We start from the raw sequence: 16,772 nt of genomic DNA, 5'->3' as shown, positions 1-16,772 counted from the left end.
CTCGGTGTTCCACTCTGACCTCACGACTGGGGGATTGCCGGATTTTTCAGGAAGCTGGGGGGCATGGTTTTCGATGTAGAACCATGCAGGAATGTTGGAGGGGAATTTATAGAAAAGGTATCTATCGCCAGCTTGTTGTTTAAGTTGGATGCCGGCGCCCCCTACAACGGATAGATTTTTTGTTGTGGGTTGTGGTTTTACCCGGAAAAGAAAGCGGAAAAGATTCCAATGGGGTTCGATTCCGAGGAAGACTTCATAGAAATGGATGAAGATTGTGATATGGCAAATGGAATTCGGGTTAAGATGATGGAGCTCAAGCCGTAGAAATAAAGAAGGCCACGGAAAAAAGAGCAAGAGGGGAGGGCCAGACCCTGTTTGGCAAAATGGTAAAATGTGACAATTTCGTCTACATTTTTCATAGGGAAAGGTTCGCGAAAAAAGAGGCGCCAGTTGACAAGACCCTTATCTTGGAGCAATCCCTCGGAAACAAGTTTATTGAGGTCGTTGAGGAGCACTTACTGTGAGTCCACTCCCCAGACGGCGGCTGCGCCTCCTTCTTCTTCCCATCCTTCTCAGATCTCTTGGGCACCATTTCTAGATCCGCTCGCCATGAGTTGCTCGGGGGCTGCGGGGAAACTGGCGAGTAGATTTGGTTGGATTGGGGCTCTCCAAGAGGGTGAATGCTGAATGCGGCTCTATTTGGGGGATTTGGAAAGTTCTTGGCGGATTGCAGATTGGAAGCACAGTTTTTACTTCGCGTTACCGCGGGGTTAAATAACCAGCGGCTGGATACAGTTTTACTGTTTCGAAGTTGAAGAGTCGTTTCAGAAAATATTCGGAAGATGAGGGGTCATTTGGTGGATTGTTTAGATAAAATATTCGATTAATCATTTTTTCAGGGTTAATAGTCCCGAAAAAAGGGTTTTTTCGAATTCCAGATCTAACTTCCATCATTTGTACCATCACACCAGTTATTTATCATGGGGACATTTTTTCACTGCATGCCACGACTTTTGGATCCTTATTTCCAAACCTGAGAGATTTGGATTCAAGCCTCGGGGGCTGCGGGATACATGGCATCGACTACTTATTTTTTTAATTTATTTGAAAAGTAAGTAAGGAAGATTTAAGACTAATGTGACTCTCAGCCTGATTCTTCGATTCAACCTAAGGCTCGGGGGCTACTCCATATGGAGTGCGATTTTTCAATCGCACAACATACCAACGAAGTAATTCGGGGCAGGAGCACCTCATAGCTTCGATGCAGCCAAGAAAGTACTCAAAAAAGAACTTCAAGACGGAGCTTCAAGAGAAGCCGAAGACTGCTTCGAAAGTACTCGAAAAGCCTGCAGTACTCAGCTACGAAGAGCGCGGGGCCTTGTCAGACCCGAAGCTACGGGGCTGTGTACATAACGTAATTTAAACAGGATTAAGAGATAAAGCCTGTCTTATCTTTTTATTTATGTTGTTTTCTACTCGTTTGAGTAGGAGATAAAGCTAGTCGGTACAGAAGTAAACTATTCGAGTTATACCCAGGTACGATTCCTTAGCTAGTATTGACTAGGTTTCATGTAACCCTGACCTCCCGGATATATAAGGGGGGCAGGGACCCATTCAAAACACAACATCAACACCCAAAGAAATACAAACCACCATACAGGACATAGGGTATTACGCACCTCACGGCCTGAACCTGTCTAAATCTTGTATTCCTTGCACCTTCGAGTTCCTGATCTCGGCGTCTTCTCACCTAAGCTTACCACCTCGGGTATATCACTCGGTGGGCAGCCGGTAAAACACCAACAGACGAGTTCGCATTTACTCTCTAGACAATGAAACCATCCATCTGAATTTCTTGGACTCACAATACCGGACACATGACCTCCCTTCTGGTTTCTCTCAGTAGTTTTGCTCTTTTTATTTTATGTTTATTTTGGCTGAATCTTTGAAAAATCATAGTAACTTATAAAAATAATCATAAAATAAAAAATCCAATTTTTTTTAACTCCGCGTGAGTAGATCTATGCAGTGAATATATGATATAATATAATTTAGTTAAAAAATTTATTGTAATTTTAGATATATACTTTTCTATAATTAATTTATAGCTACAGTTTCGTGAGCTAATTATGTTAAAAATTTTATGGTGGTCTAATCATTATATGTTTGAGCTGTAGTAAAAATTTTATTCTCATTTGATCATTTTTGCTTGAGCAAGCTATATCAGATATTCTAATTCCAAGCTATATAAGAGATTCTTCGGATGCTCAAGCATACATGATCCAATGAGTATTAATTTTTTAATACAACTCAAACATATAATGATTAGCCCACCATAAAAGTTTCACCATAATTGGACTACGAAAAATATAGTTATGAATTGATTGAAAAAATATATATCTAAAAGTACAACAAACTTTTTTACTAAATTATATCATATGTTCACTACATAGATCTACTCATGTGGAGTCCAATAAAATTAAATTTTCCATTTTATAATTTTTTCATGATTTACTATAATTTTTTAAATATTCAGCCAAAATAAATATAAAAGAAAAAATGAAACTACTAAGAGAAACTAGATAGGGAGGTCATGTATCTGGTATCGTAAATTTAAGGAATGATTTTATTGTCTAAAGTGAAAATGTGAATTCTGTCTTAAAGTTAAGGGAGGTTCCCTTCTAGGAACATTTCTTTTTGACGTTCAGGCGATTTGGCGCTTGCCTCCGTGAAAAGAAGTGGCCCAACAGTCACTGCTAGTAGGCCCAATCGGACAACCTGGCAAATTGCAGGTTTGGGCCTAGAACCAGTTGGTGTGGCGACTGTCATTCTTTTCGGCCCAAGAAAGCATAATGCCACACATCAATCAGCTGCAACTTCCATCATCTCCCGCAGGCCCTCACCCAGCCATCAAAAACGTAAAAAGAACGGCACCTTGCATTAGCATTTGCTGCAGGTGCCTCAACAGTGTAGAGAAATAAGGTATGTAGTTATGTACAGCTCGAAATGTCGTTTGTAGCTCGCATAACTGGAGACCAGTAAAACTATAGCCTCAAGTTTGTACTATGTATTATTATTATTCTTACAGTTGTAACTTCTTGATATAGGAGATCATCTGTATACCATATTAACTTGTTATAGAGCTAGGGACATGTAAAACCCATGAAATTTTGCAGATCGGTTTAGCTGGAGAATTAGACTTCTTGCAGTTTGCAATCGATCCAAAGACAGGCTTCATCCGGTGGGAGCTGCCAGCACTCAGCAGGTGCGTAGTACTCCGACGTTGAGAAGACAAATCGTTTCCTGGGAAACTTTGAAACTTTTGCACCGACGATCATTGCTTAAACCGCAGACCAAGCTGATGCACAAAGTGTCCCGGCCGGGTGCTAGTTTATGACCGCGTATCTTTAGACTTTAGGCTTTTCCACATGTTGCTCAGAGCACATGAGAAACGCGGCACCGAAGTTTTAAGATTCCAGTTGTCTCATTCTCATGGCACATCTCATGATAATGCTTTGCGTGTACTTCGCATTACCCTTCCCATTAAATACTTCGCAAAAGGAAATAGGGCATTATCCCTAACCAATTAGCCGGATCCTGAGAAGATCAAACTGACCAAAACCCGTGCCGGCCTAGTGGCCCGTCAGCTTTAGTCTTCCCCTCTCCTCTCGCTCCTGCTGTTTCAGATGGGCATGGATCATCATCGAATCGCCTACCTGTTTCTCTCTTCAGTGCGCGCAGAAGGCTTGTACTCCACTAGCAGGCGCCGGCCGGCCGGGCCGAATCCCATCCAGCTCCGACCCCTCTGAACCGACGCCTTTCCTTTCCGTCCCCGCTCCTGGGCTTTAAATAATGGGTCGCAGCACGCCGGCCGCCATCGCCCGCAGAGGTGCTCCCTGCCCTTTTCCTCATCCGCAATCCGCGAGCGAGCCATGGCGATCGTGAGGCAACGCGCGCGCACCGGCACCAGATGACCAGAGGCATAGGTCCCGTCGTCCCCTCCTCCTAGCTAGTGCGTGGCGCGGCTGTAATGCAACAACGTGCGGCGGAAAACAATTGAAAAAAAAACATGCGGCGACAGAAATGTTTATGGCTCAGCCTGTTGGCGACCTGATCGTCAGTTCGTCACCACTTTATTTGCGCATTATTTTGTTCCCCCATTTTTCGTGTGGATATACAAGTGCATGACTGGCTGCTCGTAGAGCCGTCGTTTTGCTTGCCTCTGGCTCTGGATCTGCACGATGAATCCGTGGCAAACAATGCTTTGATTCGAAACCTATGTACATCGACACCATGGTGTGCCCCTGCTGCATACTCCGGCCGGTCTTATTCCCTTAAACCCCGAGGATGCGACCATGCGAAGCTGTGGGCGCATGAGCTCCTCCTCGGAAATTAATCGAAGTTTAGTTACAGGATTAACCATACTAATGCAATGGTTTGGTGTAACCAGGGTAAATCTTATCGAGTTCGTCCTGTCTGATGATTCCGTCGTCCTGGTTTGGGGATCGAGAGGCTCGAGATGCTTATGCCTTGGCTGCCTGGTTCTCCGGTGACGGCGCCTCGACGTCCGTGTCCGGCTCGTTCAGCGGGTGCACCTTCATCGTCATCTCGGCCTCCCCCTTCTTGCCGTCATCATCGTCGTCGCCGTCGACCTGCTTGAAGCTCGCGAGGGTCGCCAGCTCGTCGACGGCGTCCACGACGCCCTCGACCCTCGCTGAGATCTCCACCAGCAGCGACGCCACCGTGAACACGGGCATCGTGTCCATCAGCGACGTCTCCGCCGCCAGCTCCGCGGCCAGCGTGGACGGGAGGGACCGCATGTCGCCCTGCAGCTCGTGCAGCGCCGTGTCCATGTCCGCCGCCGCGAAGTCCAGCGCCCGGGAGGCCGTCATCGTGGCGACAGAGCGCGACGCCTCCCGGAGCACCCGCGCGCACCGCGCGGCGACCCGCGCGCACGCGCCGCGGAGGAGCCGCTTCGCGTGCTCCGGCGCCTGCGCCTCGGCGCCCGCGCAGCTGCCCAGGGCCTCCACGCAGTAGGCGCAGGCGCGCATGGAGGCGCCCACCTTGCCGTACTGGGCGTAGGGGTGGCGGAAGCCGAACTGGCCGTGCGGCGGCTCCCACCGCGCCAGGTTCGCCTGCGCGTCCTCCGACGCCTTGGAGTTGAGCACGCACCTGTACCCGCCGGACTTGGCCTGCGCGGGCCCTCCCGCGAAGTAGTCCTCGACGCAGCCCTCCAGGGCGTCCGCGAGCTTGTCCATGTTGCGCGTGGTGAGGAGGTGCAGCTCCTGCCCCGCCCACACGGGGCAGACGAACACGGCGACGGCGAGGCACATGAAGATGCCGATGGCGATGGTGGAGAGCCGCTGCTGCGCCAGCGCCGCCAGCTCGTCGACGCGGTACCCCGACACGGCCACCAGGCTGTACGTCAGGATGAAGATGGTGACGCCGTAGTCGAACCGCGCCTTCACCGTCGGGATGAACCGCGAGAAGGTGGCCGCCGCAGCTGCATGTTCAGTGCATTTTCTAGCATCAGTGCTGCACGTTCATGGTGACCTGTCGGTTTCAGCAGGGGCCAACAGCACGCGAGAGGACACGTACCCAGCAGAAAGAGGGAGCCAGTGAGGATGTACGGCTCGAACTCGCCGGTTTTGCCCGCCACCCAGTGCACGCCGAGCGCGAGGACACCGGCGCTCGCCGTCGCCACGGCTCTGTTGAAACACTTGTACACGCTGCCACCTGCTCATGTGATAGTGACAAAGACAGTCAGCGAATTATTAAGCAAGTCCAACACATCCATGCCATGCATTTGCATGCACGCTGATGGAGTCGCCAACTCTGCAAAGCTGCAAACTCTGAATTAATCTCTGAAGAAGCTGGCGACTCACCAACAGTGTACTCGAAGACGACGACGACCGTCATGATGGCCCACATGGCGGCCCCGCCGACGCCGTCGTACAGGGGCCTGGTGTAGTAGAACACGGAGACCAGCGCGAGCGCGAGGCCGACTTTGAGCCCGTGCACCGCCCTCCGGGGATCGTCCGCCCCGATCCGCCACACCTTCCCGGCGAACCCCGCCACCGCGCTCCACGCCGCGGCCACGCGGGCGAGCGCCCACGCCCACGCCCGCGCGGCCGCGCCGGCCTCGTGCTCCACCGCCACCGACGCGCCCTCCGGCACCGTCACCCGCCATTCCAGACCACCCTGCGCTTCCCTCGCGGCGGCGTCCATGCTGGCCGGCAGACGAGCGCGGCTGCCAAGACCGGTTGGGTCCCTATTGTAAGCTCGCGGGGACGCAGCGGCAGAATGTGACCCTGCCTGCAGGGTTTATGTACTAGTACTGCTACGAGGTTGACCTCTCTCTCTGCCCCTTGCTTTTGCTTCAGTGGCCACACTTGCTGCTTCCGAGAGAGGAATGAGAGGAAGCCCAAGGTTTCTTGGCGAACGATCTCCTCGACTTGGAATGTTGTGAGAAAGCAGGAGACTGCTGGTATATATAGCAGGAGAGAAGGGGGATTCGGGAGGTATTGGACTTTGATGTGGGGGCTAGTGCTGGTGTCGGGGGTTGGAGGATGGAGAAGACCAACCTCGCGCACAAAAGCCGCAGCGCTGAGACCAAGTGCAGCGGCCATACATGCATCTCTGAAAAAAAGGGATTGGCGATGGAGAAAAATGCGCGCGAGTGGATCGGCAATAGGGCGCTAGTGTGGTGGTACGTTCGGATAGGGTGCGATTTCTTTTCATCATCCTAGCTAAGTATATGTTTGTTCGCCACAAATGCGTGGGCTTTTTTTTTCTTTCTAGTTCCTGGTTGAGAGCGGTTTTGAGGGGGAAATGTTGTTAGAGGGCCTTGTAATGCTTGGCATTTGTGAGAATGGCACTCCACATTGGGGAACGAAGCGAGTGGCACTGAAAGCTGGTTTAAATCTGGTAAAATGTAGCCAAAAGTTCATCGATGTTTTGAGTATTCTTTGTTAACTGCAAAAGTGGAAATGTACAGGAAATGGAAAAACAGGGTCGTCCTGCATCAAGCGGTCATGGCCATTTCCTATCTTTTAGTCCTGCTCCCATCAGATAATAAGTGGATAAATGGATGGTTAATAGCTAGCGTGTCTCACTGGTTTTGTTTCTACTTTTGCTCCTGCTTACACAAAAGAAGCATCTGAAAGAAAAAAATGTGACAGAGTTTTCTATAACACGAGATGCGCCTAGCAGAATGGTAGGAGTTGTTAGTATCTTACAGTACTGTACGTATTGGATTGCCTGCTACGTGCAGTCATCGTGGGTTACACAGTTCAATACTTCAATGTCACCACCTTCCGCATCATTGGACCAAAATGTCGGCTCATCTGCTTGAAGAAAATGCGCTTTGGATGAAAGAGGGTCCAAATGCAGGCGCTGTTCCTCCAATCATGGCCAAATTGGATTTTGGGAGTATATTTGGAGGTCTTAGCTCCTAACACAAAAGTGCAACGAAAAAGCAGCGAAGCCGCTGGATCGTGGATCCATCCCGTGGTACATACTCTTTGTACTTGCGCTACGCGCACTGCTAGCCCGTAGCCATTTGTACCTAGCCAGTCACATTGTAGTGGACGCATGCACGGCTGTTTCCTACTCCCCGTTCCCTTTAATTTGCTTTCCTTTCCCACATAGAAAATGAAAAGAAATATCTTACCACGATACCTCTTTCAGCGTAAAAAGGAAAATTCTTTTGGAAAGGAGCACACAACAAAGATTTCCCGGTGATTTCTCACGAACTTGTTTTTTTTTTTTTTACGGAAAGCGGTGGTCTCGTTTAGCCGTTCGCGTAAGTTGTAGCCGATCGAGGAGTGGGCTTATCATCAGCAGCGTGTTGGTGTTTCCGTCAGATCAGCATCAGCCATCAGCTGGCCATGAAATGGCGGCGAGCGAGCGAGCTAGAGCGGCAATTATCAGGGTCGCTCGCGCGCGTGCGTAGCTTGCTCAGCTAGTGGCAGCACGCCGCAGCTGTAACCAACGACAGATCGAGCGACCCGCCGGAGTATATCCTATCCATCACGCGCTAACTTCAACTTGCGGCCGACCGGCGGCGACGGCCCGACGGCCATCTCCTCCTGCACTGGCCGCACCTCCGCACCACCAGCTAGCACCGGCACGGCGTGTCGGCAGCTAGCATCGCCATACGTACACCCCTGCCGCGCTTTCTCGTACGCGCCTCGTCCTTACTAGCTCTTTCTTCGGAAGCAGTAGCAGTCGCCAGGCACTCAGTACTCAGTACAATGCTGGTGGATGGCGCACAGTGTCGACCACTCCGATGATAACGTACGGCGGCGGCGACGCCGATAAGGACGCCGAGTCACCTGAAGCCGCGACGGATCGTGCGCGCCGATCAGCTAGACTCGCCGGACCGGCCGAGCGCTCGATCGTGGCGGGGCATCCTTTGGATCGGGGCGGCAGGGAAGCGCGGCGCGTGGATGACCCTGCACCCTGCGAAGGAACGGGGAGCGCACTTTTGTGAGCGGCGGGGTCTCCGATCCTCTTTGGCAGACCGGGGTCGCTGTTGATCGATCTTCGGTCGCCATTAACCAAGCTTGGTTTGGCATCAGAATACGGCGAGGTCCATTCAGCAGAGACGGTGATGGAGGATAGAGCCAAGCACGGCGACGATGCTGGAGCTACTGAGGATCAGGTGGTTGCACGATCGGTCACTTTCTTGGCAAGGCGTTTCTCGTTCAGGTGGAGTCCAGGATTGTGCAAGCAAATTGGCGCGATGGCCGTGCAAGCGATGTGTACCAGCTAGTACAATGGCGTCAAAGTGATGTGTACTAGCTAGTGTTTTGTTGCCTTGTTGGTATTAGAAGCTAGCTGCAAGTGTTCCTTACAGGGAAATTCGTTGACGCCAACAACGAGTAGATCAGTAACATCTGGTGATGCAGTGTGCTGCAACTTGCTTGCTACAGTTAGCAACGCACTACGGCGTTGCTCTGTAGAGTGTACTAGTCTGTACTGTGACGTTAGGTCTCGGACATTCTTTTTTCGATCGGACGGGGACGTTCCAAAGGTACTATTCTAAATCTGCCGTAGCTTTCTCTTCCAGTAAGGACAACGCTTGGCCGTATCGTCCACAGGGAACAGGAAACGGAGCAAGTATTTAACCACACGCACACCGCCGGTCCATGTTGTGACTTGTGACAGTGCTTGTTGCGTGTGTGCAGCATGCATACACAAGTTGGTTGGAGTCGGACAGATCATAGGCCAAAACTTTCGAGGCATCACTGAGTCACTTGACACTAGGAGCTAGTGTTGTGTTGCTTTGCTCTCGTGCTGGGCGTTGGCCATGGATACTGTGTTCACCAGCTGCCATGTCTCGGCCGGCACGGAGGCCGCCGCTAATCTGAGGTGCTTGTGAGCTGGGATGCATGGACTACCTACTCATGGCATGCAGTGGTGGCAAGCATACATATGCATGCCCTCTTTTCATAAGTTCTTCTTCTGCGAATTTAGGTCTATTAGTTCATCAACCCGTGCTCTTGCATGAGCCATTGATATTTCCTATATATAAATATACAATCGTGAGAAGCAGGTAATTTATATAGAACCATATATATGAGTATTTCGTGATATCTTTTATAATGACAAATATATGTGATTAGGATTAGATCCAGGGGATACTAAGGTGTGTCATTTAGATGCAGATTTAGGAGGTCATTACGTCTAGATTACTTATAAGGGTGCTATAGCTGGGTACTTTAGGTTTGCTGGATGTTTTCTGGTATATATTTAGTGAGTTACTTTAGACTATTTTCACAATGGTATAGACAGGGTAATTTAGATTATTTTTATAATGGCAAGGTGGGTATTTTTAGAAAACAGAATAGATCCAAGAGTCTACCAAATTGATGACCGAATATTTCTGATTTTTGCGAGAGTATTAATTTTTTTAACGTGTCTTGTGGAAGTTTCTTTAAGCCTCCAGTGTTGCCAAATAAAAAAAAACAGAGTCTCAGGAACAAATATCTATTCACCGCTGTTGTTATCAGCTGTCACAAAGAAAACTACGTTGTGGACATGTGTCCTGTACATGTTAGGTCAAACACATAAGCCCTCTTTTTCTGGACTCGAAAACCTCACAAAATTACAAGTTCGGCAGGCGCACCACCTGCTGCTGCATGCTTCCGTCCGTCCACGAGATTAGACCCGGGGCCCGCCATTACATGCATATTAGGTCTGCCTCTTATCGCTAATCCTCCACCTAAATCCCAGCAAATCTGAATCCACACGCAGGCCCAGCTTCTACCGCTGACCTGGCGCACCTTGGCACACACTGTCGCAGCGACATCCCATACGTGGAGCCTTACAAGCGACGGCCTATAGACACGTCAGTGCTCCGCAGCTCATTACCTGTTGACACGTCAGCAGTGCCCCCTGCCTTGCAGCCCTTGCTTCGCTCACCACAGATCCAAAAGGCAATCAGAAATTCAGAACGGGTGCTCACCAGTGACGCAGGAAAAGGCGAGATTGTCTGCTCCTCCTGATCTCTTATCAGACAGAGCATCTCTGTCCCGAGGATTATGTAATCTAAAGCTAATTTGGTAACCGCACAAGGGTTTCAATCGGCGGCCCGGTTGCTGTCGTGCTGGGGAAAAGGCCACGCACTCGCCCATCACCAGCTCGATCATTAGGTCATCACCTTCTTCCGTGGTGATCCTTGGATTTAATCATGGATCAGCCTAAAAAGTAGTTTTAGCGGCCGGGGTGAATGTGACGATATGTAATTGCCGGGATAGATGAGGGGCTAGGGTTTTAGAATTATGATGATTCGGGGAAACGAGAGCCATGCAAAGGCAGGAAGAAGGTACCCTCTTGTACTTGAAATCTTTTCCCTTTTATCAGCGACGGATGTGGACGGATAAATAAAGGAGTGGTGGTTAGTGCGTAGAGGATGATCGCAATTGTCGCGGCACAAGAGCGTTCCCGCGGGTTCCGCACTCCGTGGCTCAGTGCTCGTGCATAGGATCAGGTCATATCTCACTTGATGTCATCCTGTTGTTTCAGAATTCAGATTAGTACATGTAGCCCGGTAGTAGAAAATAAACTGGATCCCCAACGGGACAGTGAGGATCATCAGAAGTTCTGAACAATACGACAAGCTGATGAATAGACAATGGAGTACTTTGTTCCACTGTTGGTTATAGTCCAACGAATATACCCGCTGCGGCATACATTAAGCATTTTCTGACCGTCTTTGTCAGTGTCCAAGCGGCTTTTGTAGTCTAATTTGGACAATCCTCGAGGGAGAAGACAAATTAGCAACAACCAAAAATCCTCGACCAATATTTCTCAACGAAAATATCACAGCCAGCCACTGAGTAAAAGCAACCATGGGAAATGCCTTGCCCTCATGACACTGATTATTTTAAAAAAGGCCAATAACCACAGCCTTTTGGAAATGCTGTAAATCTAGTAGTGACCACAGCATCAGGTAAAACGAAACAGAAGTAATCCGCAGGTTTTTTTGCATTATTGTTCACTACAGTTCTTCAGTGTACATCTCCGCACATTGCAAAGTGCCGACCACATGATGAGCAATGACCTGCCCGGAACAGGGTGCATAGCACCTAGATATATAGGATGTTACCAGGAAGCAAAGTAAATGTTCACTCCTAGTATTTCTTTGTACTCCATTCATTACCGTGGGAGATTTCTAGCACTTAGCCTTTACATATACATTGCTTCCGTACATAGAAAACGAGACCATGGTTCGAAAGGGACGGCTTCTTCCATTTTACAATTTTCACAGAGACCATAGTTTGAAAAGGGACCAAAGCAGGAGACATTCCCTAGTGCGGCATGCACCATCGCCATAGCCACCACTGCGGCTTTGACATCACGTACGGTGTCAAACAACACTGGCTGACCTCCGGCCTCCGGGGGAGGCAGGAACCGAACCCGTCATGGAATGGAATTCCTAGCTTCATTGTCTGGCTTCCTTTTCGCCACCAACTTTAACCATGTCGTCAACCAGCATAGCTAGCTGATGAACCACCACAGAGCTTACCGCTTCCCAGTCGATCGATGAAGATAGTAAACGTTGCCGTTGTCCAGCGAGACCATCGGCCGCCGTGTAGGTGTCATCAACCTCAGATGCTTCACTCGCATAGCTAGTCACACAGCTGATCTGATCCTTCCTCGCAGACCACACTACATCTGAGCACCCGGCATGGTCGGGAGCGTAAAAAGAAAAAAAAAACACGTTACTAGCTAGCATCTTTGCCATGACCCAAAAGTCAAAAATAAAAACAACCTCTCTAGAAAGGTCTTTGTTCCAATGGTGGAATTAGGTCATCACCTAAACTCCTCCATCAACCATCGGCAGGAAAGAAAAGCAAACGGGATAGCATAACCCAACCTACTTATGTGCGGTGAAGCCGGCCGGCCGCCTTTCCACGTCGTGCGAATTTCTATATATTTATTTACAGACCCGGGGTTATTAAAGGTAAATTAAAAGCCGCCGCCGTAGGTAGTGGAACGGACGGTCGTGGGGGTCGCAGGTAGGAGACCGCACTTATCGTGTCGTGGAAACCACGCTATCACGCGAGGGCGAGCTCGGGCGGCCGCCGATGAGACGCCAGGTCTCCTATCACCATAAGAAAAGGAGGAAGAAGAAGATGGCAGCAGTGGCAGCACGTACGACCAACCGAATCAGCTAGCATGTCGTACGTGTACGTACGCCCCGGCGACCGGAGCGGGCGGCCAGGGGCAGGGAGGGAAGAAGTCACTGACGAGAGGCATGCGCGCGTGATGGCGACACGCTCTGCTGGTCTTCGCCCCCTCCGGCGCCGGTGCGAGTGGTACGGTGGCGCACGGCTCCTCCCTTGGTTCGCCGAAAGAGATCGTGGGTTCATCCGAGCACGCCACTTTAATCTCCTCGTTGGTTTGTTAATGTTGCAGCGGAACGTGATTTCGAAGGACAACGTTTCTATGTTTACGAAGTTTCGCGGATTAAGCTCGGACGGAGAACCATCTTTCATTTTTTTTTCATATAAGAGCAAGAACCATCATCTTTCATTGTTATTGTGATTTTTTACATGCTTCAATATTTTTTTAAAACTTGATTCAACATTCATGAAGCCTATGTCAACGCTAAGAAAACTAGTTCAATATTTATATCAAACTATTGAAACAATATGTTCAAATGTTAACACGTTCTTCAAAATAATGAAGTAGTAAATTTCATATGTTGAAAGAAAAACAATTAAAATGTAAACTATTTGGGTCTCATTGTATTTATTCTAAACAAGTTGGTTCAAAACGGAGGTTTAAGAGAAAAATATATTTAAATTTGAGATCATAAATAATTAATACCCCACGCGTCCCTCACCAATTAAATTATGCCATATATCATGCACATGGCTGGCTTATCTACTATTGTAAGACGTGTAAAGTTAAAATCTTGCGGAAAATCGATATGAATTCTGTGACAACTTTTTCTAGAGAGAAAGGGTTGGATTTTATTGATACAAGTCTATTACATCCAGCCCCCTAATAGGGCACCCCTGAGCAAATAAGAAAACACAAATAAGTCCTTCAACGGAGCACCCACTACACGTCGCCGCTGCCGACCGTCGTTGCCGCAGTCCGGTCCCCCTCCACCCCCGCAATGAAGAAGGAGAGCCAGAATGAAGCTCACGACAGATACCTAGTTCGATGAAGAAACAAATTTCAAGACCAGATTCTGACACCGGTCGCTTCACCGGCCAACTCCAGTCAGCAAGCAGCAAACCCCGCAAGAGGAACAAAGGACCACCGGCCCGTACATACGAGCAGATGGTAAACTAACCTCACAAGGTAGCCGTAGACTACGGATCCACCTTGGAGGGACCTAACAATCCTCCAACAGCGACCATGTCTTTGGCAGTGAAGGCGGCATCTCTACTGATGTCGCGGGCACATCCAGCAAAGATAGACGCACGTACCGACGCAAAAAGAAAGCAACAGAAAAAACCTCGTCGATGCCGAATCCTCCGCGTAAAACTCCGGCCTCATGCTCCGCACACCTCTCGAGCACCACCAGACTTCGTTCACCGCCATCCAAAGAGCCATGGAGGAAACAAAAAACTCCCGGCAAAACATTCACCGGAAGGAAATCCAACCCTAAACCTGACCTATTAGTAACTGAGAATAACTGAGAAGGGTAACCAAAGATGGGCCCATACAGAGCTACGTTTGGGCTCTTCCTTTGCCCACCCGCCGTCCATGATGATCATGGGCCGGTACGCACGGGCTCTGTATTAGCTACCGGCCATGGATGTGGGCTGAAAAGGGGTATCGTTCGGCCTCAACCCGCTCGATGCGTACACCGCATGCTACACAAAACCGGTAATGCTTTGTAACTTTGCATACGGCTCGCTTCTTGTCGTTGTTAGTCGCCACATCTCCCATGTCAGGTTCAGCCGTTCAGGTTTTTCCTTTGGATCGGAGTCTCCTCAGCCACAGCAAGAGAACGAGCCAAATTCACTTGGAACCAGTTTCTCCAGTGCATAAAACCTGTCGGTTCCATACGAGTGACTCTGCACCAAATCAAACCGGACAAAGCCTTGATGAGTGAGTCCGTGAAAATCTTTGCTAAATTAACTTAGGAACACTTTATTCCTTTCAAAAGGCCATTCACGCTGCCAACTGTAGGCAGCATGAAGCACATACATTCCAAAACACTGCTACTAGTAATGTCTCCTGCAGCCAAAAAGCGACACCATAATAACATTTCACAGAAGTTTGTGCTCAAGTACACGGTGATTACAAGAAGAATTACATGCGCAACAGGGCAGCTCAACACTCAAAACTGAAGCAGCACGAACATGTAGCGTAAGCAAAGTGGAAAATGCTAGTTGCTAGATCAGTCATCTCTCCATTCAAGCTGGCATTCTTCTCTGCAACACCTGTAGAATGTTGTCATTGGCTCATCAGCTGATCGAATCTGCATCTGCTTGAAGTATGCCTCTCCATGGTTGCATCTTGGGCATGAAGCTGCAAGTAGTTCGGCGAATGCAATTAGCATACTGTGGTTTCACACATTATGTATTCAGAGATGAAGTTCCAGATCACAATGTACATAGTCAATAGCAGATAAAAGTAGCTGCACCACTATATGTCTATATTCAAGAAGAAAATGGTTTCATCCACGTGGTTACATTGTATCAAAATTATGCTATCCATATGATTATTCTAAAAACATGCCTCCATTGAGGCAACTTGGGTATGCAGCTGGCAATCAAGTTTCATGAATTAACCTAGTGTGCTATGTCTGCCATGTTTCTTATTCAGCTCCGGATAGCAGAGAAAAGTTGAAGTTACTTTATCTGTTTTTAGGAGAAAAGGTCCTCTGTATGGCAACAGAAACTAGTGAATTATCAATATTGCATCAAATTGCTATCTGCCTGCTTTCTAAGTTATTATTATACTTTTCATCCCCCAAGAGCTTATAAGTACAAGCCCTATTATGACACTGCACTATATGTTTCCACAAACAAGCACCCCCAAAACTGATGCTATTTCTGTCACCTTGAAGTGGCAAGTAGGACTGCTCTTGAGCTAGTAAAAAAACACATCCATGAAAATTTGCAAGAGGTCAGTATAATGGTTTCCAAAAAAAAACGTGTCAAACAACTGATTTTTCCTCAATCTGATTGAATGATGCTCCTAGATAATTCAGGAGTGAGGATTTTGAACATGAAATCGCGAGGTTTGAGGTTTCTTTTTTGTGGTTTGTACTTACCAGATATAATAGCTAACCTGATTTAAGTTTGAAAGATAAAAGGGGCAGATTGAAGATAGCAAGAAGCATATTATGCTTCACGTGTTACATTATTTGGCCGCGACACCACTTTGACCTTGCCATTTCGTGTTTTTACAAGTGCTTTAACAAAAAAAAGGTAAACTCATTTGTTTTGTTTACTAAACCACGAGTTTAAATAACAGACAAGCTACACTGAAATTTTGGCGATTTACTCAAATAATAACATAACCCACCAATTAGAGAACCAAAGAGAAAACAAAACTCAGTACTGCTACCGTACTACAATATTGGCTTTTCTGATTAATCATTTACTTTCGAGTTTCGAGAATCAAACTTCTTCTTCAAGGTCAACGATTAAGATGGCAATAACTCAACAACGATGCTCAATGGCTAATAACGAAAACACCATCAGCAAATAGCAAAGCTATCGCGTGAGACAAGAACCGAATCATAGCTTGTAAGAGCGCACAGAGTATAGTAGCTCCACAGAACAAAGATAAGGGCAGAGAGCTCACTTCCGGTCTTGGGGGCCAACTTCATCGCGTCGGCTTTGCTGAAGATAGGCTCTACCTCCTTCTTGATCACCTTCGCCTTCTTCACGATCTGCGGCACCGCCAAGGGAAACGGAACCGCATCAAACACAGATCGATTTGAGGCATTAGAGCGACAGAGAAGAACGGTACAGAAAAAGCGGCGGCGAGGAAGAGGAATAGGGCGAGGGACCTTGTTCTGCATCGGGCAGACGTAGGGGCAGACGGGGCAGAAGAGGCGCAGGCGGTGGCTTCCGGTGCCCGGATCGATCTGCAGCAGCAGCCCACACGCCGGGCAGAAGTCCATCGCCGCGCTTGCCGCCCTTCGCCGCCGCCGCGTGCCCCGCTGAATAGACGGGGATTTTCGGAGAGAGACCGACACAAAAACCCTGGGTTTTTGGGCTTGGCGAGGGGGAGACCTCGGTTGATGACGTCGTGGGCCGTGACTAACATGGGTGTCAAAAAGATGG

At 48.6% G+C, this 16,772-nt stretch overlaps 2 protein-coding genes across 2 annotated transcripts; both read right to left on the bottom strand.

Annotated features, from left to right (window-relative positions):
* Positions 1-4,242: 4,242 nt before the first annotated feature.
* Positions 4,243-6,449, bottom strand: LOC112900091 (aluminum-activated malate transporter 10-like). Its single transcript, XM_025968828.1, has 3 exons — positions 5,886-6,449; positions 5,599-5,736; positions 4,243-5,503 (listed from the first exon to the last, which is right to left on the bottom strand). The coding sequence occupies exons 1-3, from the start codon at positions 6,226-6,228 to the stop codon at positions 4,524-4,526; spliced, it is 1,461 nt and encodes a 486-aa protein (XP_025824613.1). The 5' UTR covers positions 6,229-6,449; the 3' UTR covers positions 4,243-4,523.
* An 8,153-nt stretch (positions 6,450-14,602) lies between these two features.
* Positions 14,603-16,686, bottom strand: LOC112899433 (DNA-directed RNA polymerase III subunit RPC10-like). The gene is made up of 3 exons (XM_025967912.1): positions 16,496-16,686; positions 16,288-16,375; positions 14,603-15,003 (listed from the first exon to the last, which is right to left on the bottom strand). Exons 1-3 carry the CDS (start codon positions 16,607-16,609, stop codon positions 14,873-14,875), a joined length of 333 nt encoding a protein of 110 aa, XP_025823697.1. The 5' UTR covers positions 16,610-16,686; the 3' UTR covers positions 14,603-14,872.
* Between the last annotated feature and the right edge of the window lie 86 nt (positions 16,687-16,772).

The sequence above is a fragment of the Panicum hallii genome, chromosome 1 (assembly GCF_002211085.1).
Source record: "Panicum hallii strain FIL2 chromosome 1, PHallii_v3.1, whole genome shotgun sequence".
Classification (NCBI taxonomy): Eukaryota; Viridiplantae; Streptophyta; class Magnoliopsida; order Poales; family Poaceae; genus Panicum; species Panicum hallii.
The sequence above is the reverse complement of the archived record's forward strand: the minus strand, read 5'-3'. Positions and strand labels throughout refer to the sequence as shown.